This window comes from Plecotus auritus, assembly GCF_963455305.1.
Source record: "Plecotus auritus genome assembly, chromosome: 13".
Lineage (NCBI taxonomy): Eukaryota > Metazoa > Chordata > Mammalia > Chiroptera > Vespertilionidae > Plecotus > Plecotus auritus.
This window is the reverse complement of record NC_137779.1, coordinates 27773656-27800776: the sequence shown is the minus strand read 5'-3', so window position 1 is coordinate 27800776 and position 27121 is coordinate 27773656. Positions and strand designations below refer to the sequence as shown.

Genomic DNA, 27121 nt, shown 5'->3' with positions numbered 1-27121 from the left:
GGTGCGGTGCGTGGGCGGGGCGTCGGCGTCGGCTGGGCGCTGGGCGGCTGGGCGGCTCGGGTGGCTGAGGTGGCGAGGTGTCCGCTGAGGCTGAGGCGGCGGGCGCGGCCGTGATGGCGAAGAGCCCTGGCGAGAACGGGCCGCGATCGCCCGCGGCCGGAGGGAGCCTGTCGGGGACCCGCGAGAACCTGGCCCCGGGCCCCGACGCGGCAGCCACCGACGAGCTCAGCTCTCTCGGCTCCGACTCAGAGGCCAACGGCTTTGCTGAGCGCCGCATCGACAAGTTCGGCTTCATCGTGGGCGCGCAGGGCGCCGAGGGCGCGTGAGTAGCGCCTGGGGCCGGGGGCCGGGCCGGGCGCGGGACCCGCGGAGGAAGGCGGGGGGTGGGATCCACGCGGACCGAGCGCCCTCAGGACCGACCGACGTGTTCCTCTCCCAACCAGGAACTATGGACCCCTTCTCCCCCCTGCCCCACCCCCATTATGCCCCGGGCAGACTGACCCGTCCCTCACCACGAACCCACTTCCGACCGGTTGACCCACAGGCTAATCCCACCTCCCCCCTTCTCCCACCTTCCCCCACAAACCACCCGCCCCCCGGGGAGGGCCGACAGGGTCCTCCTCCCAAATTCAGGACAGACACTTGTCCCAGCATCACTGCTGCCACCCGGGCCTTAGGGCTGATTGACTTTGCCCCCCCTGACAGGCTCACAGATGGCTGCCCCTCCCCCAACAGACATTTTCTACTCCCTTCCGCCCCCCCCAGGACCCACAGACTCCCTTGCCTCACCACCTCTCTGCCCCCTCACCAGGGGGACATCTTAGGCAGAGGTCAGAGGGACAGACTGTCCTGCCCCCTGCTCGCTCCACGACAGAAACAAAGACCTCCGGACAGACAGCCCCTCCCCTCCTAGGAGGGTCCCAGTGTGCTCCCCTGCCCCCGCAGAGGCAGATTTCTTCCTGTCCCAGGGGGTGGCAGGTGGCAGCTGGCCTCACCTTCAGCACCCATAGGGTGACAGTGCCTCACCTCCAGCACGGACTGCCGGCTGTTTCTGTGCATCTTCTGGAAATGGGCGCCCCTCTTAAAACACAGACTGGGGGAAGGGGTGCAGGCGGGGAGCCAGCGGGATCCCGTCCCCGACCCCCAGAGCACCCAGGCCCTCAGCCGTCAGGCAGGGAAACGGGAGGCCGTGGAGCACCACCTTCCTTCCCTCCGAGCTGGGCAAACCGGGGAGCCACACTCTGCCCCCACGGAACCCCCAGAGCCCAGTCCAGAGATGGGATGCATAGGCTGACATTCCCCTTAGGGAAGATGGACTCTGGACCCCCACTCCCACCCCAGCTGTCCTGTCGCCCGAGACGAGCGTTCTGCACAGAACTGACAAGCCGCCCTGGTGCCGTGCCTCCCCTGCAGCAGAGACAGCCCCCTAAAATCACCTGTGGGGGCCTACAGCACTGCGCGGCCGGGACCCTACTCCCGGGGGTCTTCCTCCCCAGCTCCGACCGGTTGGGACCACCCACGGCCCCTGCAGCCTCCCTGGCGACTTCTGGAAGTGTGAGAACTCCACTCCACACGGGCAGCCCCTGCAAGGTCACTTCCGGGGTGCTCCCCAGTCCCCACGCTTCATAGTCACCAGGCCGCCTCCTCTGGAGACATGTAGGCCCCTCCCCTAAGGAAAGGAGCTCTGCTTCCTCCAGCCTCTGCCCCTTTGCTCACCCCAGGCTGAGCCTATCCCGTCCAGGACTCAGAAAGCGCCCCTCACTCGGACCCCTCTTCCTGTGTGGAAGCGTTGTCACAGTTCCCTGGGGATTAGCTTGTGAGAACCCAAAGGGGACTGAAGGTGTATTTTCAAATTGAGGGGCAGTCACCAGGCCCCAGGGCCCCGGAGGGATGGGGTCTTGAGAAGTGGGAAAGGAGTTTCCAGTTGTGTTTGTGGGTTCTTGGAAGGAAGAGCTGGGATTTGCTGGTGAATTCTAGGAGATAAGAAAGCCTACTGCGTGTTTATCAGGCGGTTAAGCAGACCTGGGGGTACAGAGCAGTGTGCTGTAGTGGGGAACGGCGGACTGAGGAAGCACTCACACTTCCTGGCTGTGTGACCTTGGGCAAGATCCCGAATCTCTGAGCCTGTTTACTCTCTGCAAAGGGTAACAGTAACGCCTCCTCCCAAGATGACTGGGGATTAAATGCGATCAGGTATGTGAAGGGGTTTAGCACAGTACCTGGCGCAAGTAGTGGCCCAGAAAATGTTAGTTTTCTTTCTTTCCCTTCTAAGGGTCTGAAAATGGAGGAGAAAAATGAGGGCGTACCTCTGGTATTTGTAGACAGAGACAGAGAGAGGCCCCAGTGGGAGCACCTCCCTTTGGCTGTAGTCCCCAACCAGGCCGCCAGACATCTGTCTTCCCCACCCTCGAACCACAGACCCAGGCTTTGCAGACTCCCCCTGCATCACTGGTGTCTGTAGGCCTGGGCTGAGGTGGGATCCCAGGTCCCCTCCTCCCTCCCTGCCTCACTTTCTTGACCCTCTTGGTCACCCTAAAATCTCTGGTGTCTGAAAGCTTTGATGTTCCCTGCGTTGTTTATATTGTGGTTCCAGAAAAGCCAAAAGTAAGTCCCTGCCCACAGCTGGAGAGGGGAAGTTATGCGAAGTTTCAGGGTGACCGCCCTGAACCCATTCTCGTGGTTGAGGGCTAGGAGTCCACGTGCTATTCCAGAGAAGTGAAACATTAGCACTGATGGCTGCAGTGGAGATGGCGGGACTCTTGACTCCAGATTAAAGGTCCATTTCAGGCATCCCGGGCCAAAGGTTGTCTCAAAACGGTCAGTTTTGACAGTTGTTGGGGGCCGGGGGAAGAAAAGGAGGTCAGAGGCTGTCCCACTCAGGTGCCTGGCATGAGAGCATCTTAAAATTACAGACTTTTTGAGCTGGAAGGGATCTTAAGATTGATCCCCTTAACCCTTACACATTATACAGATGAAGACACTGAGGCCGGGAGAGGAAACTAACTTACTTGATATTACACAGCATATTAGCAGAACCAGGACTTGAAGACGGGGTTTCTGACTCCCAGGTCAGGACAGTTTCCACTGCCTTCACCATCCGTTAATATGGTCTATGGTCCTAGCGGAAAATCAGGGGCTGGACAGGTAGGACATAAGGTTCCTAGCAGGAACCTACCTACCCTCACCTTCCCGGGCTCGGCTCAGCACTTTGGACTCCCTCAGCAGTGTAGGAGTGTGGGTCGTGACCAGTTCATTAGACCCATCAGCTTCAGGGCTGGCACCAGATTACTCACCTTTTCTCCGCAGGCCTGCAGCACAGAAATGCTCAGTTAATATTTATTTACAGAAGACCATTTACTGACAGACATTTCAAGTCAGAAAGCTGGAAGTGACCTTAGAGATGGCTGTCGTCATACAGATTGATAAACTGAGTCCTGAGAGCAGTAATTAGCAGCCTTATCTCTTCAGTCTATTAGGAGCAACATCAGGAATTGAACCCAGAACTGACCCCTAGCCCTAGGCCTTTTCTACTTCTTTACCTTCTCTGTCTTTGAGCTTACTCTGCAGGGAACCTTTGGTGGGACTGTGATGATCCCTACCCGCTTTTGAGCAGAAGCCAGTGAGTGGGGAAAGGAAAGGAAGCAGCCAGCCAGTGCAGGGCCCTGTGGGTGGCATGGACACAGACAGGCGTGCTGGCAGCGTTAGTGCTTTCGGCTTGGCTGGGAACGGAGCTGGGCGTTAAAGCCCAGGAAGGACCAGAAGGGGAGGAAAAGTGTCCTCGGCGGGGAAGGGTGGGAGGAGTCATGTTTCTATTCCTATAACGTTGGGGTGGGAAGAGCAGACCGGTTTTGTGGTGTGTTCTTTTGGGGGGGCGGGTGTCCATTTTGTAGTATAGAGGAGGTAGGAAGGGAAAGAAAGATACAGATACTAGCTCACCTGGCTTGAGGGAGATACCCCGACCTCCCTCTTCTTTTCCCATGTGATTGCCGGCACTGGCCTGAGGCTGGAGCTTCCCACCCAGTCTGCTCAGTGCAACAGGCCAGATGGGGTGAGGAGCTATGTTCTCGGGGATCCCGTGGGTGTTAGCTTCCTGTTAGGGGAGAGAAGGATCTGAATTGGGCCCCGGGGAGAAACATCTGGAACAGCAGTATTGTCTTCTGCTGATTCAGTTCTCCCATCCCTTGGGTCCCCCACTACCCTTAGCCAATTATGGCAGCCCTATGACTTTGTAAATCATAGCTTAATCATTGGCTTAATTGGCATCCTTATAGTTTGATCTGTGCCAGATTTTTGTTGGGGTATGGCCAGGGCCCTCTTGGCAGACCAGAGCCTGCCTCCCTGCCTTCCCACCACCTTCTCCACTTTACAAGCTCAGAGCATCCTATTTTCTTGAACTAGTATAGTTCCCAAGAGAGCATAGAGCTGGCAATAGAGTGGTCCCTGGGTGGCCCATCTGGAAAGAGGCAATTGCACATGTGGGCCTTGGTCTGTGACTAGACCACAGGCCCTCCATTTTCTCTCCTCCTTCTCATCCTCTAGCTTCAAAGGAAAATCCGGTTTGGTGGCCCTGTGGGTGTTCTGAGCCTCAGACAAGACTCGACTTGATGAAGGAGGGGGCCAGCGCAGCAGCTGCTACCCTGGGAAGGTGCCTGTGTGTCCGCCTGTTAGGAAATCCTAAGCTGTGGGAAAGAGATAAGGTGGTGGGGCCTGCTTGATGTTTTGTCCTCCTAGCATCTGTGTCTGAAACAGGACCTCCAGAGGGCCAGTGAGGCCTGGCTCTGGTCCAGCCACCCAATCTGTTTACACTAAGGTGGGTGCTCCTTCCCCACCCAAGCTCTGGAGTCCTGCCTGCTCCACTGGCAAACCAATGCTCCCGATGCTTCACCTGCTTAGAAGCCCCCTATCCAGGATTTCAGGGCAGCTGCCAGTGTTAGCTTTCTTGACTTCATCTTTCTCTTTCCCTTCTTCTCACCCCGCCGTGCTCCATTCTATGCCCTGTCCGGCTCCTCAGAGGCTCTCACAGTTTAGCTCTTCACTGTTCTTCAGGTAGGGAAATAGAAGGAGACTCAGGAGCCTGGGAGAGAAAGCCAAGGTTACTTTTGCTAGTTTATCCATCTTAGCAGTGGGCTTATTTACAAAACATCTATTGAGCACCTCCTCTGCCAGCCCCTGTGATAGGGACAAGGAATACAGAACTGAACAAGATATCTATGCCTTGTTGCCCTCAAGAGGTTCACAGACTTGTTGGAAAATGAACCGCACACAGATCATTCTAATGTTGAGCAATAAAGGCTATACTTGAGGTATGTGGTTGCTCTGGGAATATAGAGGAAGAAGCAGCTATCTCCACCTATAGGAGCACAGAAGAAAGCAGTGGCATTTGATCCAGGGCTCAGAAGGAGCGAGGGAAGGCATTCCATTGGATGGGAGGGAATCACGTACAAAGTTTGAGAGATGTGTGCAGAGATGACAAGAAGAGCAGGAAGCCGGAGGATCATGTGAAACAGGAGGCTCGGAAAGTAGGTTGGGCTGACCAGGCCTAGCTTTGAAGAGCAGACTGAGGTCTTCTGCGTTTCATCAAGGTCAGTCTGGTGCTGGCGTGGCAGATGGTATTGAGACTAGTTGGGAGAGTTTGGGACAGCCCAGAGGGGCTATGGAGAGGCCTGGAAGAGGTCCGGAGCTATGAGGATGAAGAGGCCAGCGAATCAGTAGGGCCTGGTGCCTGACTGGCTGTGTGGACTGATAGGGAGCTGGGAAGGCTTGGGACAGGCTGAAGTGGCTCTGGACTCTCACAGAACCCATCTGGGGGCTGTCTGGCCACAGGGAGGGAAGGATGACTGTGATCTTCCTCTATAGTGGACAGCAAGCTGCTGTTGACTCTGCTTTGTCACGGCCCTGGGCTCCCCAAGGTGCCTGGCATGGCTGGCATGCCCAGGGCACATCAAGGGGTTCTTTGTCTCTCTCCAGTGGGAGCGTGGGTTAGCTGGCCTGGTTGGGAGGGGGTGGGTGAATGGTACTGAGCTTTTTGGTCTCTGCCCAGTAAACATATTGGATGGCAAGGAAGGCTTCCAGGAGAGAGGAGTAAGGTCTAAGGGCATGGAAAACCTGCCTTAGGGAGGTGTGCAGCTAGGGAGGGCAGGTTTGGGGTTGGGCACAGTATTAGCTGGTCAAGGGGCGGCAGATGACACCTGAGGGTTGGCTTGACCTCACCTCGAGTCATTATTGTCTTCCTGGAGCTGGGATGGGTGGAAGCAAGTCCAGCACCTATAAGAAGGCGAACACCTCAGCCCTTAGGAGCACAAGCAGCCATTTCTCAGAGTTGAGCGGTTCTGGCTGGAAATGTGGACTTAGGCTAGTAGTGGGGAAGGGCTCTGCCGGCTCCACCATTGACCTTTGTGGGTGTGCAACTTAGGCAGGTCCCCTCACCTGACCATGGGGTTAATGCTCCCTGTTTTTCACTCAGCGCTTACTGTATGTGCAACCATGTGCTAGGCTTAGGGGATACAGACCTGGTCCTGCCCTCCCAGAACTGAGATCCCAGCAGGATGTCAGACATTCAACACGCAGTTAAAGGCATGGCCTGTGTATGGAAGGATTGTGAGGATCAAATGAGATAACTGGGTTAGGAGCAAGTGTAAACAAAGACTGCTGAACAGGGGGTCAGGAGACCTGAATCCAGGGCCTCAGAGGGCCCCCAACTTGCTATGTGACCTTGAGAAAATTGCTTAAGCTTTCTAAGCTTCAGTTTCCCCTAGATATAAACTGAGGCAGTTTTAATGGGATGATGGTGAATAGTTCCTCTGCTTCTAACATTCTGAAACTGGCCTTGGAATATACGAAAACTGCTTTGAGAAGTTTGTTTATGAGGTGCCACACACATGCAAGGAGTTGTCACGGCACAGCCTACTGAGGCCAATGCTCCTGGCATGCTCTGTTCCTCTTGTGAAAGGATCTCTCTTTGTATGTAGGGCCAGGGGCCCTCTTATTTTGGGAGTGTAATCAAATCAAAAGATGCTTTGATTTGTCTAGTTCTTTGGTCTGCAAAGCGCTTTCAGTCCCATTGCATAATCCTTGCAGGAGCACTGGGAAATCAGCAGGGTGAGCTTTATTGGACCCTGTTTGTAGACAAGGAAACTGAGACTGAGCAAGTGATGGAACTGGGCTGGAACCAAGGACTCCTCCTTGCAATTTTTCATTTTACCAAAGCCAGTGGCCACCTGTGGCTTCTCCTCCCCCTCCCTGTCCCAGCCTTAAGACTTTAGCTCAGCCCTCAGTATCTGTTCGTCTCCTCAAGTCGGTTTTTTGGCTTAGTTATTATAATGGGTGACATGCTTCCTGTCCCACTTTTCCACACACAGCCGCTCACACAGCCCAAGACAAGGCAGAAACAGGTGGGTGGTGAGGGGCCTAGGAACACAGTGCAGAACGGTTGTTCCTCCTCAGTGCACTCTGGGCTCTGGAGTCTGTGTGTCCAGAAGTGATCATTCCCGGCTAGCGACTTTTGGAGGATGCTGCTGCTTTCCCTTCCCTCTCTGTCTTGGTTTCACAAAAAAGAACCCAAATTTGGGCCTGGGAGAGCCTGGGTTCAGAACACCAGCAGACCTGGCTTCAAGTCCTGGCTCTGTCACTTTCTTGCCATGTCACCACTCTGAGTCTGTAAATGGGCCAGGTGGTAGCATTGGGAGAAGGGGGTGTTCTGAGGATCTAGGAAGGCAACGTTAGTAAAGCATAGTCTCTGCCACAAAGTAAGGGATCCAGGGTACACAGGGACTCTTAAAGTTTGAGTGTGAATTATACTCAGAGGTTCACTTCAGGTCTTGGCATAATGGTGAGGGGACAAGGAAGCATGGGTGTGAAGATCCAGATCGTCTCGTGTGCTCTGCTGCCCACTCACCCTTGGGCTTGGGGGTGAAGCAGGAGCCGATACCACTCAGCTTGTAGTCTGGAGTTTTCTGGCCTGCCAGGGCAGGTTGGAAATCCCCCATCAGTTCCTCACTGAGTCATTTGGAACAGAGTCTTCAGGTGACCCTGACTCCCGAGGGCCCTAATTTTCTCCTTGGCCTGTGAAGACAAAGCAGAAGTGAGAACGGAGGTGGGTCTCTTGAAAGAGGCACTCAAAGCATGCAGCCATAGGCTGCCTGGGGCCTGTGCCCTCCTGGGTAGTAGCAGTCACTTGTGGAAGGAGTCAGAGTTTATTTAATTCCCACCACCCTCCTGTGTTTTTTATAGACTTTCATCCTGGCCTTCCTGGCCTGCCTGTGAGTGACCCCGTCCATCCTCCCAGCATGGTAATGCCATTTCATGTGAAAGCCTGCCTGGTGGACCAGGCTTTCACTGACACCATCTCATTTAATTGGTTTAATTCTGAGACGTACTTATCGTTGTGATCCCCATTTTACAGAGGCAGACACCAAACTCCAGAAAGGCAAAATGAGTTGTCAAGCATCACAGTTTATGGCTCTGAATCCACTAAGGTCCAAACTCCCTGGGAGCAGAGCTTGTGTGCACTCAGCCGGGTGGACAGCACTCAGTTCTGGAGTCGAGTGATGGAGCAGGAGCGGAGCAGGGCTGGATCGCCGCCTAGAGCTGTCCTCTGCTCACCTTGGGCCTTGGATAGTTACTGATTGGCTGGCTGAACCCCGAGTTTTTCTTCATGTGCAGAAGGAGAGTGATAATTACAGGACCTTCCCATGGGCTTGTCAGGATTAAGTGGAATAGTGTGAGTTAGTGTTGAGCACCATGTCTGCTGCATAGCAAGTGCCTGGTAAGTGTTCCAGCAGACAGTCAGTTACGTTAATTGGATATTAGAATTATAATGTTGTAAAAGGCCATCATCAAGTACATCTGTGCTCAGTCCTGTGCTGGCCTTCCAGGAAGATGCAGAGCTGGTATCAGGCCAGAGAGGGAGTGCTCTTTGTCAGGCACTGCCTGCTTTACCCACCTGATCTTAAGGTGGAGGACAGTATTCCTGTCTCCCTGAGGAGAAAACAGACTGAGCGCCCGAGGTCACAAAGCTAATGAATCTGTCAACACAGAGCCAGCTAGGCTCTGTTCTAGGCCGGGACACAGGGCAGAGAAGGAGACAGGCAGAGCCCCTGCCCTCCAGGGATGACTTTGGAATGCTGCCTCAGCAGAGTGGACAGTTGGGTGGAGAAGCCTTGCCTGCTCTACTGGACTGCTCACATTCCCCAAACAGGCCGGGCCCTGTTCTGTTAACTGTGCTTGCTCATGCTGGGTCTTCCACCTGGGGTGCCCTTTCCCCTTTCTCAATCTGGCTATGTCCTGTCACCCTTCAAGGACCATCTCAAAAGTCAGCTCCCTTTAAAGCTTTCCCTTGGCATCCTGCTCTCACCCTGGGGGCTCCTTGCAGTCCCCTAACACCTTCTACATGCTTCTGTGACAGCGCTTGTATGTGTGCTAGTAATTTACTCACACATTTGTCTCCTCTGCCAGATTGACCTCCCCAAGGACAGGGAATGTGTTTTTTCATATTTGTAGCCTCAGGGCCTGGAACACAGCCCCTAGAGAGATGTGTATGGAATATAGTGAGGTGCTGATTGTGACTTGTCCCTGGAGTAGTTAGGAAAGGCTTTGTAGAGATGAGAGGAAGTTCTGCATGAGGCCTCAGAAGATGAGTGGGACTGAGTAAGAGTGGGGGTAGGGGTGAGGGAGGGCAGCTCAGAGAGGGCTATCTAGAAATAGGACTTGGGGGGGGGGAGGGATGTTTAGAGGGAATAGGAGTAGCCTGAGATTTCTGTGGGACAAGGAAGGCAGTAGGGGGCCTTGAAGGAATCTGGGCAGAAGAAGGACCTTATGTAAGTAGTGAGTCAAGACAGATTTGGTAAGACATATCAGTAAGATCTAGCAGTTTGGTAAGGATGCGTAAGGGGCCTTACGTGAATCAGGGTGGCTGCAGGTGCCCACAGTGAGATTGCGATCTGAGGACCCAGTTGTCAGAAGGGGAATTTCAAGCATTCTTCTTCCAGGGTAGGGGCGGGGGCTTGGGGAAGGGATGTCTTCAGTTGTAAATAGTCTCCACACTTTCCTGTAGTTGTCGGGGAGAGCTGGTCTGGGGGTTTCTGCTTTGGTCAGTGCCTTTCCCTAGCTGTGGGCGAGGGGGGAATCCTTGCTTTTTGAGCCAGCAAGGCGGGTGCCTAAAGGAACCGTTTCTTCCATCTGAATCTCAGGGTGGGGTGAGGGTGTTGAAGCTGAGCAGAGTGGAGAGCTGGGCAGAGGCCCAAGGCACCGAGGCCAGTGAAGGGTCAAGAGAACCTGTTTACCATTGTGCACTGACCCACGGCTGGAAAGAGCAAAGCCAGGGAATTCTGTATGGCAGTGGTTCTCCACCTTCCTAATGCTGCGGCCTTTAATACAGTTCCTCATGTTGTGGGGACCCCCAACCATAAAATTATTTTCATTGCTATCATAGCTGTAATTTTGCCACCGTTAATGAATCGTAATGTAAATATCTGTGTTTTCCGATGGTCTTAGGCTCTACAGCAGCGGCCTAAGACCATCGGAAAACACAGATATTTACATTACGATTCATAACAGTGGCAAAATTACAGCTATGAAGTAGCAACGAAAATAATCTTATGGTTGGGGGTCACCACAACATGAGGAACTGTATTAAAGGTTGCGGCGTTAGGAAGGTTGAGAACCACTGCCGTATGGGAAAGGGAGGCAGGCCCAGAACTACTTTGCATTGGGAGTGGGGGCGGGGGTAGCGGGGAGGGAGGGGAATGAAGCAAGCCAGACTCTCTCACACCCAGACAGGGAGCCTGGACACTGCCCTGCCTCCAAGTCAGGGGCTGCCAGACCACAGAAGGGAGCACCAGGCTGCTACCCACCATCTTCCTTTTCCATACTGACTCACAGTGTGGCCTTGGGCAGATCCCTTAGCCTCTGGGCTACAGGCCTCCCACCCTCACTGTGGCCATTTGCACACCACCAGCACATCCTCTCTTCATTCCAGTTTCCTGTGATCGGTTATTGTGGCACTGGCACAAAAGCCATTTATACTTTCAGTCATTACCACCTCTTAGGTTAATGAACTCCAGAAGTTGCCCAGTGTGCAAAGTAGGTCAGCTCTTTGTTTATCCTCACTTCTTCTTCTAGTCCTGGTGGGAGAGGGGACCCTGTTGTTCCCTGGATCTGCGATTGTCCATGTTCTCTCTCAATTTTCCACATTTTCATGTTGCTCACTCCTGCCCTTCTCTGCACAGAGGGAAGCAGCTCTCGACTGGGGAGGGCAGGAGAAGGGAAGGGAATGTGACAGGTATTGAAGCGGTGTTACACGTGGGCACTCTCTCTTTATTGGACAGGTTAGTGATCAAGTGGCAGCTTTCACTTCTAGGTTGTGTAACCTTGGGCACATTACTCAACCCTGCCGAGCTTTAGTGTTCTCGTCTGTTAAATGGAGATAATGAAGGCTTCCTTGGGGAATTGTCTGCCTGAGTAGTGCTTGGCAGAGCCAGGAGACAGCCAGTGCTGGGAATGTGTCAGCTCTTACTGTCTCGTGTGGTCTTTACTACTGCCCTTTGAGAAGGTGGCATGGTCTCCATATTACAGAAGGGGAACCTGAGGCTCGGAGAGTGGAGCTGTCTGCCCCTTTACACAGCCATGAAGTGGTAGAGCTGGGATCAGAAGCCAGGAATTATAGTGTGTGTGTGTCATTAAATAAATTCCTTAATCTCTTGGGGTCTCAATTGCTTTTGTGTAAAATGAGGAGAATCTTGCCCTGCCGCATGCGTGTGTGGCTGTGTATATGGACCAGTCAGGTGAGAAAAGGGATGTGAAAGTGTGAGGTAAGCTGCAAATACTATTTGCTGGCCACCCACCAGGCTGGGCTCTTATATATTTATTCTTCATTGAAGCCCTATAAAATGTGAGGTGTGTGTAATGGTCCCACTTAAAGATAAAGGTAAGACTTAAGGAGGGCAAGTATTTTGCCCATGGTCTCAGGTGGAGGATCTGCAATGGAAGCCTAGGTTGGGAGGCTTCAAAGTCCCCACTCTGTTCACTCTCCCCAACACCCCATTTGGCCTCCCCAGTGGTTGAGACGAGGAGGATCAATCCTTTTGGCCTGTGACCTTGGCTTTCTGATGGGCTGTGTTTTTCTTCCTTTGGGCTCATTTGGAGAGTAAAGCTTGGAGGAAGGGCTTAGATTGGTTCCTTGGGATCTAGGTTTATCTTCCACCGCAACTTAAAGGGGTCATGGGCACAGGGGCCATACCTGACTGAGCCTGCCAGCCAGGAGGGCTGTGGTATGCCTGGGCAGAAAGCAGACAGCTAGAAGGACAAGGCGAGCAGGAACCCCAACTTGCGGTCTCAGTAGCCTTGGGAAACAGTCTCTGAGCTCCTGGAAGCCCCCACCCTCTGGGTTTGGGGAGAAGTCTAGGGGACTGAGAGCCTGTAGAGCAAATGGAGTCGGTGGTGTGCCGCTGACACCTTGGCCATGGCGTAGCTCAGCACAGCTAAGCCTAGCTCAGCCCCGGAGCCCAGTAGAACCTGGGACTAGGGGCTTCCTGGCAGCCCTGCTTTGCCTCCTCTGTGCCGCTCTCCCTCAGGAGAGGGTGGCTGGCAAATGGAACATTCCCCAGGCTTGCTGTCTCCAATGGAGGTTCTGCTTGAAAGCTGCATCCATTCATCATAATGAGCTCACGGAGCATTGCTAGATATGGGCACACCACTCACTGGGGCGGTCAGGAGGAGGTTAGACTGTCTCTAGGGACTTGGGGCCCAGAGCTAGAGCTTTACAGCAGCTTCTTTAGAACAGCCTTCTTTCCCCACAGCCCTCCCAAGGGAGTCAGAGGCAGTGCACGAGTCACTGTGGCAGAGGGGAAGTCCTGGTTCCTGCCATTTATTAGCTTTGTGACTGCCCAAGTCATATAACCTCTCTGATTGGGTCAAGTTTCTCATGGGCCAAATGGAAATAGTAATTAATCCATAAGGGATCCACCTCACTGGACTATTAGGGGCACAAAATTTCTATAGGCAGCAGTGGCTTGTAGCCCCGAATGCAATGCAGATGAAAGTGATGATGTCATGACGAAAACCAGGCAGGCAGGCATCTGATGAACACCTGCGAGGTGCATGGTGCGAGTTACAGAAGTTAAGACCCAGTCCAGTTATGGAGGGATAGTGCAGAGCAATATGAGCAAATTTCGGTAATGAATTGCTCATTTTATTTTATTATTCTTTCTTAATACTCTCCCGAGGTTATTTTTCCATTGATTTTTAGAGAGTGGAAGAGAGAGGGAAAGAAATATCGACGGAGAGAAACACATTGAGACAAACACATTGATTGGTTGCCTCCTGCACGAGCCGGGACCAGGACCCAGGCCGGGGACGAGCCTGCAACTGAGATAAGTGCCCTTGACCAGAATCGAACCAGGGACCCTTTGGTCCGCAGGCGGATGCTCTATCCACTGAACCAAACTGGCTAGGGCCCCAGTTTTGTTTTGTTTTGTTTTTTTAAAATATATTTTATTTGATTTTTTACAGAGAGGAAGGAAGAGGGATAGAGAGTCAGAAACATCGATGAGAGAGAAACATCGATCAGCTGCCTCCTGCACACCCCCTACTGGGGATGTGCCCGCAACCAAGGTACATGCCCTTGACCAGAATCGAACCAGGGACCCTTCAGTCCGCAGGCCGACGCTCTATCCACTGAGCCAAACCAGCTACGGCTAGGGCCCCAGTTTTTAACCTGGGCTGCTAGAGACTGTTCCATTAAGTTCTTTTGGTTGCAGACTCCTTTAGGCCACCTTAAGGTAGGAGGGGTTTTCTGAAGGGTGAGGGAAGCCCTCAGTCCTGAAGCATCCCCATGGACCATTTGGTCCCTTAAACTGGCCACACAGTCAGCTCCCAGGCACTACAAATTGGCTCATCTCCTCTCACTGTCGCGAGAAGCCACCTCAAGGCCTCTATCCCATCATGCTGTTTGCAGGGACAGCCTGACCTCAGCTTCATCTCATGGCTCCTTTCTGGGCACCCGTTGAGGGTCAGTTCACAATGTGGACCACCTAATCATATAGGGAAACTGAGGCTCAGAGAGGGCAAGGGACTTGCCTGTTGTGGAAGGGATTCCTATATCAGACAGCAGTTTGATCAGATGCCTTTTGAGGTCCTCACTGATTAGACTAGAAGATACATGACTCTTCTGACTTTCAATAAATAGATAGCCTACAACTCTTCAGGGTACATCCTGTGCATAAAGAAGTCTGCCTGCGGTTAGAGGGCATGCGATGTGCTGAGTGCTGGCCACAACCAGACCTGCAGTGTCTCCCTTCCCACCTCCAGGTGGTTAAACTCCCCCGCTGTTGGAGGAGAAGGCATTCAAATGACCATATTCCCTCAAATTTCTTTCAGTTTAAGGTTTTAAAAATCAAAATAGAATCTTTCCATTGACATGTACATTTAAAGTAGTGGTGGATTTTTTTTGGTATATTTCTGAGACAATCTTGCCAAATCAATGGTGTAGCTTAAAATCACTAGTGTCTTCGAATCCAGGAAATATGGTCGTTTGTTTTGTACCCATTTGAAATTCCGGTTTGTGGTCTGATGTTCGGGCTTTGAAACTGCCAAAGCTGTTATCTGTCATCAGTTAAAGAAAAAAACACAGAACTTGAATGTGTTCCCCTGTGAATCTGCATTTGGGAAAAGTGGGTATTTCTGAGGCCCTGCAATTAGAGCTTATCAACAAAGACAGACCTGAGGTGTCAAATAGGCATGTATTACGTGGGAATTCTTTGAAAACTGGTAATCTCAGGTGAAAGCCTTGCCCTCTATGAGCCTTAGTTTTCTCATCTGCTAAACGGGGAATTGGATCAGATATGATCCCCATCCATGACTGCCAAAACTTCTTGTTGACTGACTCAGGGTGGACACTCCCTTTCATTCAGCGAACTGGAAGGCTCATCCTCTGACTTGTACAGCTGGGTGTTTGTAGGTGGTGAAAGGCAGGATGGCTTGTGATGCGTGGTTCTTTAGTTTCCGCTCTCTCCGTGTTTGGGGGTTGCAGGATCTCATCTGAAGGTGTGGTCTCTGCTTTTCTCTTCTCAAGGAGGGAAGGGGAGTGTCCTCATGCCTTGATTTTGCCTCTAGGTGGTGAGAGGGTCAGAAGTTTAAGACCAGGATGGCCAGCGTCAGTGTGTCTAGGGTGGCCAGGTTTGCCTCCGGTTGTCGTCCTTCCTCAGCTGTTCAGCTCTGAGGCTCTTCGCAGGCGTGTGCAGTTCCCCAGAAAACTGGCACTGAAGAAGAGGACCTGCCCTTTGTGTCTCAGAGGCCTCGGCTGTGCCAGGGCTCCTCCCTCTGCTCTTCTAACCAGTAAAAGTCAGCAGTGCATTTCCTTCCGGCAGAGCGAGAATCAGAATTGAGGCCCGGGCCAAGCCCTGGCCTCACCATGTCCTGTTCCTGAGAGCCTCCTCCCAGTCGCCCCAATGCCTTCGCCCCTACTCTCCTTTCTGGGAGGCCAGGCAGGACTGAGTGCAGGCTCTTGGCTAGGATCTGACTTGGGTTTGAGTCTGGGTTTTTCCACTGATTTTCTGTTTCACTCTGAGCAAGATGTCCTCTCTGGATAGCTTACTTCTCAATATTGTCAAGTACTTTTTCAAATTGGAAAAAAAAAGAAGCCCAAAAAGGAAATTTAAAAGATCCATAATCCACCACTTTAAAAATAACTTGAATAAGAGAGAGTGTGTATAGAGAGGTATACATACACATTTGGTTGTTGTCTTACTGATATTGCTCTATTGGTTAAGTAGTAAAACATATGTAAATACTCAGACTACAAATGCTAGTCTCCTCTTTCTCATTGCCCCTCCTGGAGACTCACTGCTTAGAGGAAACCCACTCACGTGAAGTACCTCTGGCAAAGCCAGGGATTCCTACCCCAGCCCGCCTTGGCTGCTTTGGTGCATGTCTGCCTGCCTGCCTGGGGCGGATCTCCATGCTAAGTAAGGTCTTCTCCCCACTGAGCACTCAGTGCCAGTAGGATGTTAATGCCATGAGGTCCAGGACTTTGGTCTGGTCACATGAGTGCTTCCCCACAGCCTGCCCAGATGCCCTGGCCCTAGCACAATGCCGACACAGCTGTGATAGCTGCTCAGTTGGTAGATAGATGTACAAATACAGGTGGTATTTGTTGGGCCTTTGATGTGTGTGTAGGATTTTGATTGGTAGAGACAACTTGGAGAGCGTTCCAGCAAAAGGACTGGCATGAGCGAAGTTTGGAAGGCGGGAAAGGGCCAGGGTGTGATTGGGGAAACTATGAGTAACTAGTTTTGCTGGAGTGAAGAGGTGAGCATGTTATTTCTGTACTTGTTAGACTAGTTTTTTCATCCAACCCTGCACTTTGCAAGAAGGCCCTCTGAAGAGGCTTATTTATCAGGACAGATCTAGAACAGGAATGTTTTGCATTGGTGCACAAATGCAGGCACTCCGGCCTCTGCCTCAGAAAGACATGGTGACCCTTGGCCCCTTGACACATTGGGGGAGTAGGCACGGGAACCTGATGTCTCTCTGGACTATGCCTTTCAGGGAGGGGGCAGAGTTTCCTCCCATCTGTGTCAGGACGTTCATGAGTTAGCAGCCCCAAAGGGGACGGCAGGGATGGAGGGCAGGGGGAAGAAAGAGGACTGATGACTGCTGGCTAGGGCCTAAGCCAAGGCCTTTGCTTCTCTTGGCATCTCTGATCAGCCCTGCCCTCTGCTCCACAGACTGGAGGAAGTCCCTCTGGAGGTGCTGAGGCAGAGGGAGTCCAAATGGCTGGACATGCTCAACAACTGGGACAAGTGGATGGCCAAGAAGCACAAAAAGGTGAGGGGCCTAGCCTTGGGCCTTGGGCTGGGAGTTGGAAGCCGGGGAGGAAGAGGGAGAAACTATATTAGCTTCGAGGAGCAGGGGCTTCTCCAGCTGCCAGTTGCCTTAGGTGTGCCCCATCTACCAGGTCTGCAGTGGGAACAGAAGCCGTTTGGAGGGCAGTGCCCAGCCTTCACTTGGTCCTCCCACATGACTTCAGACTCATGCAGAGTTTGTCCTGGAATCAAACTTCAAAGCTGCTCTCAGCTAAAAGCCCTTATAGGCAGCTTTCCTCCACCCCGTCCTGGGGGAGTCCTGACTGCTGCTTACATCTGGGGAGGACTTTATCATACTCATAATAGCTAACTTGTTGAATGTTTGCCATGTGCTGGACACTTGACTTGGATAATCCTTACAACAGTCCAGTGAGGTTGGTAGTAGTGGTATCCCCACTTTACAGATGACCTGCAGAATTAAAATTTGAACCCCAGTATCTAATAATTTTAGTGCCTGTGCTCTTTCTCACCACAATAAGGGGATTTCTTCACCCTCTAGATTAATTTGATGAGTTTCCTTTTGCCTCCTGGCCAAAGCAAAAAGAAAGGTAATCTCGCAGTTTAGTAGTTTTATAAAAACGAAAATGCGGTGGCCTTGTGTAGTCCGGCCGTCTTTAGGCACCAACTCTATTGTCTGGCAGGAATGTCCACCACTCTTCTATGTGTGTGTGTACTGGTATTTTGGCCCCATTGGCAGGTTCTAGTTACTCCCTGGCCTAGTGGAGGTCTGTCCGGAGCCTCACAGCTGGGGTCTCTGCCTAAGCTCCTAGTGCAGAGAGTGAGCCCCTGGCTCACTAGCATCGGCTGGCACACTGGTGTGGTCCAGGCTGGCACAGCTAGCTGCAGGGCCTAGCAGAAAGCTCAGGATCAAAGGTCAGGTACAGCTGGGCCCACTGCCTTCCTCTCTTCATGTCCAAGGTTAGCTGTGTGACTTCGCCCTTACAGCCTCAGTTTCACTTGTCAAGTGGGAATGACAATACGGTTGCCAGGCCCTCCTGTGAGGTGGTGACTGTAAAGCCCCGTGCCCGGGGGAAGAGAGTGCAGCTAGGCCTGGGCTCTGTCCTGCTGTCCTGTGTGGGCGTTAGGGCACTCATTTTTTGCTTGTTATTAGAATGTCTTCTCGCTTTCTCTTCTTTTTTTAATTTTTATTTTTTAAGGCAGCTGCTCCTCCACTGCCTCCAGCCAGACTCTGGGGTCTGTTTTCCTGCCTCCTCACCCCTCAGGCTCTTCCCTGAGCTTCAGCTCCTCCATTGTCGGTTGTGGTGACTAGTGGCTCTGACCTTCTTGCTGCAGCCTCTCTTGCAGATGGGGATTCCAGAGGGGTGCCTTGGGGAGTTCCTCTCAGCAGAGCAACCAGCAGCACTTCCGCTTCCCCTTTGCTTCCCTGACACTGTGGTTAGAGGCTGAGGGCTACCCCTGCCCAGCAGGGGCCACCACAGGAGGCCTCACCCCGCCCCTACCCAGAGGCCCTAACCTTCTGCTCTACGCCTGCCCCCTCAGCTGTGGCCACACTGGTCCTGGGAGGTTTGCCCGCCTGACTGTGCAGGCTTGGGCTCTCCCTGTGGTGAAGAAGTCATGGCACCGGAAGGGCAATACCTGTTTCAGGAAGTGTGTTCAGACCCAGCACTTCTCCGGGACTTATCCGGAGTCCCCAGGAGCGGGCCCAGTCCTGTGGCTAGAATGCTGTCTGCCCCGTAGGGCTCTGCTCGAGCACTGTGAGTTCAGCAGGCAGGCAGTGGTCTCACACTACAGTCACAGCGGCCTCCTTTCCCAAGGCGTTGCCTCGGAGAATGAGAACCCCTTATGCTTTCTGTTTACCCGACACGCTCTTCTGCTTTATCCTTACTGATCCCCATCGTTGCCTCCTTCCCTGAGGTAGGCAGTGGAAACTACCTCTGTGCTGAGGAAGATTCCAGAGGCCAGAACGGGGAAGGCTAGCTGAACTGCTGGATCTCGCTCCCCAGCCCTGAGCCTGAGCGAGGGCGTGGCCTCTTGGAGAACCTTAGTGGACTAAAGGTGTTCAGGGGGCTTCTGGGGCAGACCACATATGACAGGGCTGTGATGATGGGGGGCTGGTTCAGCTGATGACCCTGAGGGGAGTCTAAAGGCCTGTGACTCTGGGCTACACTACATCCCTTTGTCGAAACCTGCCCAGACCAAGTGGCTTCCTTAAGGAGACCCTTGTCCCACAGCAGCAGGAAACTGTTCCCAGAGTCTGGGGCAGTTCCCTTCCGCTCCCTTTCTCTCCCCACTTCGCAGGCAGTCCCAGAAGCTTCAGTTTGGCTCCTGTGACCAGTTACTCTGCTCTTCCCCCACTGCCCTCAGCCTCTGCCTCCTTCCTGGTTCTTGACTCTCTCTGACCCTTGGAAAGTTTTCTCTTGTTTGTGCTGGTCATCAGGAAGGCCCTGCTTTCTGCGTTCCCTCCTCTGAGAGTTTCAGTGGGATTGTTTGAGGGGGTTTCCTGGTGAGGGGAAGGTAGGTGTGATCCCAAGGCCCTGGAGCTCCTGTGTCAGGCATCCTCCTGGGATGGAGGGGTGGAGAGGAAGGCAGCGTTTATTGAAGACAGACTCCTAAGCATGGTCCCTCACACCCCCATTCTTTTTTTTTTTTTTTTTTTTTTTACCAAGAGCCAAACCCAGACTCGAACAGCCGAACCCAGTGCTGAAGGGCGGAGCCTAGCCCCTAAGAGACTAGCCTAGCCTCAGAGTCCAGCCGAGCCCTGGAGAGCCGGAGCTGGTCTCCAGCGGCTGACCTTGGTTCCCAAGAGCCACGCCTGACCCAAAAGCTCCCCTCACCCCATTCTGATAGAGTCCTAGGTAGGGTCATTCTGATATTAACGATCAGGGAAGCCGCCTCAGAGCCTCATTCAGTCCCAAGCCCAGGGTGAGCTTGCCTCCGGCCTGGCTCTGAGAGGCCAGTGAGGTCAAAAGTGCACGGGACTGGATCCCTCTAGCCTGGGCAGGGTAGCTAGGAGCTAGTGGGGTCCTCTATGGTGTGGTCACTTCTGACAGCATGACCTTATTATTCTTCCCACTCTTTGCCTCATTTTCCCCATTTGTGAAAGATACGATGGCTTTTCAGAGTGGGTTTTGGCAGTGGAAGTCTTATTTCCTGGTAAAAACAGCTAGGATATGAATTGAGCACTAGCTCTGAGTCATGTGCCACCCCGAACACTTCCTCTCTCACCTCTCCGGCTCTTGAGTGGTGGGGAGGACCTGTGCCATTTTCGCACCCAGGCTAGCTGCCTCTGATCGAGGGAGCGCAGGGCCGGGGAGAGCAGAAGAGAGGCAGGGACTCTTGACCAAAACAAAGAGGAAGCCATTGTGATGAGCTCCGATCTTCCTTCTAAGTTGTGCTGAGATCTCTCCTCTCTAGGCTGGCTGTGTCCTGCTACATGGCTACTTAAACACCCCCGGGAAAGTTCCCAGCCACATTCTCGGTCATTTCGTGAGCTGCCCTCCGTGTGGCTATAGCTGTGCCCCGCACTGTGCAGATCCTTCCTGGTGACATCCTGTGGAGCGCCTCCAACTTGTATTGTTCCATTTTGACTCCGAAAACGGTGATAAGGATTCAGAATTTGTGGTAGACCTCAGGGATACCTGCACTGTCACTGGACTGGGGGATGTGAGGACTCTGCCATCACCTGGTGGCAGCACAGTTAATTGCAGCTACCCCCCGCCCCCAGTCATCGGATCTGCATTGTAGCAATAGTAGGAAAGTCCTCTTTTTTCCCCTTGCGAATGTGCTCACTGAGGGCCTGCCATGCCCCAGCAGAGGGGCTGGGCTGGCACAAAGCCTCTAGGGAGCTGCTGGGTGGATGCATTGGCACATGCCTCTTTCTCACTTTCAGATCCGTCTGCGGTGCCAGAAGGGCATCCCACCTTCTCTGCGGGGCCGTGCTTGGCAGTACCTGTCAGGAGGCAAGGTGAAGCTACAGCAGAACCCTGGAAAGTTTGATGTGAGTTGCCTTTCCTCCACCCTGTCCTTCCTTCCTCATCTCTTGGCATATTCCCCATGGCCGTGATCCTCCACGCATCCACCCAGACCTCAGCACTGTGAGCAGTGGGTAGAACCACCCACCAAGTACTTGACTGCCCATTCCAGCTTTTTCTCTGGACAATCTCTCAGGTTTGCTTTCTTTGGCTCAGTGGGCCCCTCCCAGCTCTTGTTTATCAGGAAGGGACACTTAGACCAGTGCCCCGACTGCCTTGGGCCCTGTGCTTAGGGCCTTTGGGGGTCTGCTTTATCCCAGTAGGACTGCAGAACCCTGAACACTTCCTGGCCTCCCATCTTCTACTCTTTCTCTTGTCTCATCCAGCCCCAGCCAGACATGATTCACCTGTGTTACTTGTGGGGTTATCAGCCGGGGGATGGCAGAGACAAATTAACATCAGGGGTCAGAAGCCATTTAGTGGCCAGGATAAGAACACCCTCCATTCATGGGGCTTCTTGGGCTTGCCTGGGCTGGCCACTCCTCTAGCTGTGGGAGGCAGTTGGCTTTCCTGGGGTTGCCCCCGTTTACCTACCAGAAACCCATTCGGGTTTCTCCCCGGCTCTTGGGACTGGTGACAGAAAGACAGTGAGAGAGCTGTTAACATACTTCATGCTTCAGTGAACTCTGTTCCCAGAGAACGGCGGGCAGAGCAGGGCAGCCTAGAGTTTCTGCTGTTTACTCGGAGAGGGTGAGAGCTGTTTGCAGGCAGCACTTGGCACTGGAAGTCAGGAAGTCTGATGGAGTGTCTGCCTGGGGGCAGCCCTGAATTAGGGCAGTTGGTCTGGATACCAATACCTGACCCCACTCAAGCAGCCTCTGAATTTCAGAGTCTTACTCCCAATGTGGCTGCATACCTTCAATTTCAGGGAGCTGCATCCTGGACAGAGCGGGAGGCTCAGGGGTGGGAGCCCCACCTAAATCCATAGCTAACTTCTGACCGTCAGAGGTACAGCATGAGATCTGAGAGCTTGGGCATCCTGGCCAACCTCCTGTTAGCAAATGTGAGTGCAACTTGTGTGAGCAGCAGAGCACAGAGCTGTGTGTGCATTGTGTGTGTGTTGAGTGGTGTATCGAGAGGAAAGGGCCACCCCTGTGGGGTCTTCAAGGTTGCTTGTGGAAGAAGGTAGATTTGCTAAGAAAGGTCTTCAGGATGTCCTGAAGCAGAGTGGTGGGCCCTGAGGCAGTCCTAGGGGCTGGAACAGTGGTTTATGAGCACACCTGCCTCTGCCCCAGGCTGCTGATTGTGGGAGCCCAGTGTTAGGGAGAGACGGGATTCTTGACCAAAACAAAGAGGAAGACATTTTGATCAGCTCCGATCTTCCTTCCCCCCCCCCTCTCTCTCTCTCTCTCTCTCTCTCTCTCTCTCTCTCTCTCTCTCTCTCTCTCACACACACACACACACACACACACACACACACACACACACACACACCACACCTTCCCTACAGGGAGACAGGTAGCAGAAGAGTTGGGATTGACAGCTCTGAGTCAACCTAGCTTCCAGGCCCCACGCAACTCCACCATTTTTCTAATCCCAAAGCCTGGGCAATGGCTTTTCTCTGGCCCTCATCTGTGAACAGTATGATGATAGGACCTTTACGGTAGCCTTCCATCTTAAGGATGTGACATAAGGTGAGTCCTGAATGAAATTCCTAGATGTTACTTCCAGCTACGGCTATGATGGACATTCTTACCCACACAGGTCTTCCTGGAGCCAGAATCACCCCTCAGGGTTTCCCTTCCCCACCCTTGCCTCTTTGCCCCTCCCAGGCTTTTTCATTTGGGCTTCCTGACCTATCCTCCAGAAGGCCCAGTCCATGATGGGATTGGGTGGCCTTGCTCCTGGTGCGGGGCTCTCCAATACTTGGGACAGTTGTATCATCCTAGCCATCCAAACTCCTAATATATTCCCTTGACCTTGCTTCCAGGAGCTGGATATGTCCCCTGGAGACTCCAAGTGGCTGGACGTGATCGAGCGTGATCTGCACCGGCAGTTCCCTTTCCACGAGATGTTTGTGTCCCGGGGAGGGCATGGGTAAGCAGGCTGGGTGTGGTAGTCTAGTAGTGGCTTTAGGCCCGGTCCCTCTGGAGCCAGAGGAGGTAAAGTGAGTTTGGGGGTATTATGGGGCCCAGGAGCTAAAACTATACTTTCAGAGTTTTCCTTCTTTGGTTTGAGTCTGATGCATCTCTTAGCATCTCTTACCTCTGGGGCAACTTTCATCATTTACTCCACAGAGTGTTAGAACTTGCCCGGCCTGATCATCCTCTGGAAACAGGTTTTAGTGGGGAGAAAGAGATAGTGGGGTGAACAGGGGTATGTAGGGAGAGAGGTGGCAGGCCAGGGGACCAATACTTGGGACAGATACCTGGGATAAAGGTGGGCTGGCTGAGGTGCCCCCTGCTTTCTCGTTGAGGCTCTGCTCTCACCTATCAAGTGGGGAAGCCCTTTTCTTCCTCCATCCTCTGGCCATGTGAGAGTTTGTGTGCTGCAATGGGAGACTGACCCCTTCGTGACCACAACCAGGTCACGTCCCCTCTCCAGAGAAGTACAAATTCTGAGACAGGTCTGGTCTAGTGCGGCACAGATGAGGGCAGTGGGTGGCAGAGTCACATCTGTCATTCCTGCAATGCTTGGCATTTCTACAGTCAGCAGGACCTATTCCGTGTGCTGAAGGCCTACACGCTGTACCGACCTGAGGAGGGCTACTGCCAGGCCCAGGCACCCATTGCCGCTGTTCTGCTCATGCACATGCCTGCTGAGGTACCACCAGGCCCTGGGCAGGCAAGCGGGCGGGCAGGGAACACCCAGCAGCAAGGCCTTATGTCTCTCTCACCCACAGCAAGCCTTCTGGTGCCTGGTGCAGATCTGTGAGAAGTACCTGCCCGGCTACTACAGCGAGAAACTGGTGAGTGCTTGCTGGGTCCAGGACCTGTCTCCAAGCCTCTCTCTCCACGGGCACTCCTGCCCCTGCTGGGAACCTTCTCAGCTTCTGTTGCTTTCAAGCTAAGTCCCCAGGCCTGCAAGGGCCAGGTCTCGCAGGCTCCAGCATCATCGGTTCCACACTTGTTTCCATCTCATCCTTCAGCTGTCTGGCCACTCCAGTGTGCCATGTGCCTCCCTGCCTTGACCTTGGCACAGGCTTAAACCTCTTTCCCTTTCCTTCCCTGCCTTCTTCTGATAACTCCCCCTTTTTGCCCTCAGGGAGCTTTCCTTGACCCTTACAAGTGGGACTCTGGCACATGCTCACCCAGGGTTCCTGTTCCTGCCATGTTCTAGGCACTCAGTCCCCCTCCGACTCCCCCTCATCTGTTTGCTCCTGTGACTCATGTCTTCACTACATGCTCACAAGGGGGCCTGGCTGTCTGTTGGCTCATCATGGTATCCCAGAATCCAGCAGGAGGCTGGCTCCCTGTAGGAGTAGCCGCCTGAGGAATGAATGAATGCTTGCCTGGTGCTGGGGCCTGGGTGTAGTCCCTGCCTTGGCTGATGCTGGTCCATGGTCATGGTCTCACTGTTCCCCCAGGAGGCAATCCAGCTGGATGGGGAGATCCTCTTCTCTCTGCTGCAGAAGGTGTCGCCTGTGGCCCATAAGCACCTCAGCCGGCAGAAGATCGACCCACTGCTCTACATGACAGAGTGGTTCATGTGTGCCTTCGCCCGCACCCTGCCCTGGAGCTCTGTGCTGCGCGTCTGGGACATGTTTTTCTGCGAAGGTACCAGCTTGAGCTCTGGAGTGCAGCCCACAGGGGACCTCTATTTTCAGAAACTCCCTAACGGCCCTCTTGCGCTCACTGCCTGCTCCCCCATACAGGAGTCAAGATCATCTTCCGGGTGGGCTTGGTGCTGCTGAAGCATGCGCTGGGATCCCCGGAGAAGCTCAAGACCTGCCAGGGCCAGTACGAGACTATCGAGCGGCTGCGAAGCCTCAGCCCCAAGATCATGCAGGAGGCCTTTCTGGTCCAGGAGGTGCGGGACACACCTTCCCCTCACCACTTGGAGGGGAGACATGCGGGCCCTTCAGAGGGAAGCCTGTAGCCCTCTGTCCCTGAGGGTGGGTCATTGGTGCCAAGCTCAGTGCTCAGCAGTCCAGCATGGTGTGGTAGATGTCATCCTTCTATCAGGGGTCCTCAAACTACGGCCCGCGGGCCACATGCGGCCCGCCGAGGACATTTATCCGGCCCGCCAGGTGCCGCTGCCTGTCCTGCTTAGCAGCCGACTCGTCCCGGGCCCGCAATGCGCACAGGAATTTGTTCATAGTTTTTTTTTTAAACTATAGTCCGGCCCTCCAGCGGTCTGAGGGACAGTGAACTGGCCCCCTGTTTAAAAAGTTTGAGGACCCCTGTATAATCTGAATGAGAATAGGGGCACAGGGAGGCCTAAGTCTGTGGGGCCTTCCCGTTCTGTACCTCTTGGGAATGAGAAGAGCTGCAGCCCGTCACCTCTTCCTCTGGTACCACATCCATGACTTTGGCTTTAATTTCCCTTTTTCCTTTCTTTTGTGGATTTTTCTCTCAGGGGCTGTAATTAGCTGACACATAATTAGGCAAGTGGAGTCACCAGTGCCTGGCTCACCACCGCTAGTGGACTTGTGACCACCACAGGGGCCAGACCTTCATTCTTCCTGTGGTCAGCCTTTAGTGACCAGGACTGGGGGACTCTAAGGCAGAGCCGGGACCCAGGCTGGAAGGCAGAGGGGAAGGTTCTTCCTGATGCCCACCTGCCTGTCACTGCTCCCACAGGTGATCGAGTTGCCAGTGACAGAGCGCCAGATTGAGCGTGAGCACCTCATCCAACTGCGGCGCTGGCAGGAGACCCGCGGTGAACTGCAGTGCTGCTCGCCACCCAGGCTGCATGGTGCCAAGGCCATCCTGGAGGCAGAGCCAGGCCCCCGGCCCACCCTGCAACCATCACCGTCCATCCGTCTGCCCCCAGATGCCCCGCTCCCTGGCTCCAAAAGCAAGCCCAAGCCACCCAAGCAGATTCCGAAGGAGCAGCAGAAGCAGGAGAAGGCGAGTGGGCAGCTGGACAAGACCCCAAAGCCAGGTCAAGCCAAGATGGCGATTGCTGGCGGAGACGCATGTCCTCCACAGGATGTGCCCCCGAAGGACCCAGTCCACCAGGACCCATCCCCTCAGGACTCAGCTCCCCAGGTTTCAGCCCACCACTGCTCCCAGGAGAGCCTGGTGTCCCAGGAGAGTGAGGACACCTACTTGTAACCCTGGCATCTCAGGCCTCCAGGGCGGGGTCTCCACACACCTACATGGTTCACGGACTGACACATTCCAGGGCCTGTCCACCCTCTGAGGGTCCGGCTGCCTGGCTACTGGGTGCAGAGAGTCTGGCTGGCCCAGTACAGGTTCTGCCTGAGCCTCCTTATTTATTTTCTCCAGAGTGGAGCTCGGGCCGACCCAGCTGGGGCAGGCAGAAGTGAGGGCCTCACTCAGGCCTCTTCTGGGGGGATGCTCCCCAGGGCTAGGGCACTGATGAGGGGAGAGGGTGGGGTGCAGGGTGGGGTACTCTTTGTGTAAAATAGAAACATGGTTTTGTACAGAAATAAACAGGTTTGTATAGAGAGCTGGTGTGCAGCTAAGGGATGGGCAAGGGGGTGCCACCACCCCTGGTGCTCAGCATCTCTTCCACTTCCTACAGAGCCCTCATCTTGGCCTCAGCACCAGAGCCTCTCTGAGAAGTACCTTGCCAGAGGAGATGCCAAGTCCAGGGCCAGCCCCTGTTCCTGGTCCCCATTTCCCTTACTCCATCCCTCAGCCCCTTGTCCACCATCTACCATGGGTGAGAGTCACCAGGGCTGGAGCCCGGTGCTAAGGCAGAGCGGGCATACTCCCCAGGCCTTGATTCCTGCTCATCACTGATGGGTGAGGTCCCTAAGATCCTTTTGGGGTATTCTCCTTAAGGCCTGGCCTGGATGCTGCTGGACCTGAATAAGGTTCTTCTTTTTATTGATTTGGGAGAGAGAGAAGTATTTTGTTGTTCCGCTTATTTATGCATTAATTGGTTGATTCTTGTATGTGCCCCAACTGGGGATGGAACCCGCAACCTTGGTGTATTGGGGGATCGCTCTAACCAACTGAGAAAGGTTGGGTGTTCATTCTGGGTGGGGTGCTGGCACCATAGGTGGGAGACCATGCATGCCCTTACATTTACAGCCCAGGTTTCCATGGAGAGGAGGGGAGAAGGCTGGGTCTTTGATAAAAGGCCACCTGTCGCTTACTGAGCACTTAGCATGGTCCACGCTGGGTAGGTTGCGTC

General features: G+C 53.7%; 1 protein-coding gene across 1 annotated transcript; it reads left to right on the top strand.

The window, feature by feature from the left end:
- TBC1D10A (TBC1 domain family member 10A) lies at positions 1–26427 on the top strand. Its single transcript, XM_080649660.1, has 9 exons — positions 1–322; positions 16722–16821; positions 20710–20817; positions 22782–22888; positions 23500–23614; positions 23694–23759; positions 24378–24567; positions 24666–24820; positions 25594–26427. The coding sequence occupies exons 1-9, from the start codon at positions 114–116 to the stop codon at positions 26068–26070; spliced, it is 1527 nt and encodes a 508-aa protein (XP_080505786.1). The 5' UTR covers positions 1–113; the 3' UTR covers positions 26071–26427.
- The last annotated feature ends 694 nt before the right edge of the window (positions 26428–27121 follow it).

Bases quoted from the DNA above. Each gene is read 5' to 3' on its own strand.
- TBC1D10A (XM_080649660.1), top strand. From the start codon at position 114: ATGGCGAAGAGCCCTGGCGAGAACGGGCCGCGATCGCCCGCGGCCGGA. The intron at 23,615-23,693 runs GTACCACCAGGC...TCTCACCCACAG, and splicing joins TCATGCACATGCCTGCTGAG to CAAGCCTTCTGGTGCCTGGT. The intron at 24,568-24,665 runs GTACCAGCTTGA...TCCCCCATACAG, and splicing joins GGACATGTTTTTCTGCGAAG to GAGTCAAGATCATCTTCCGG.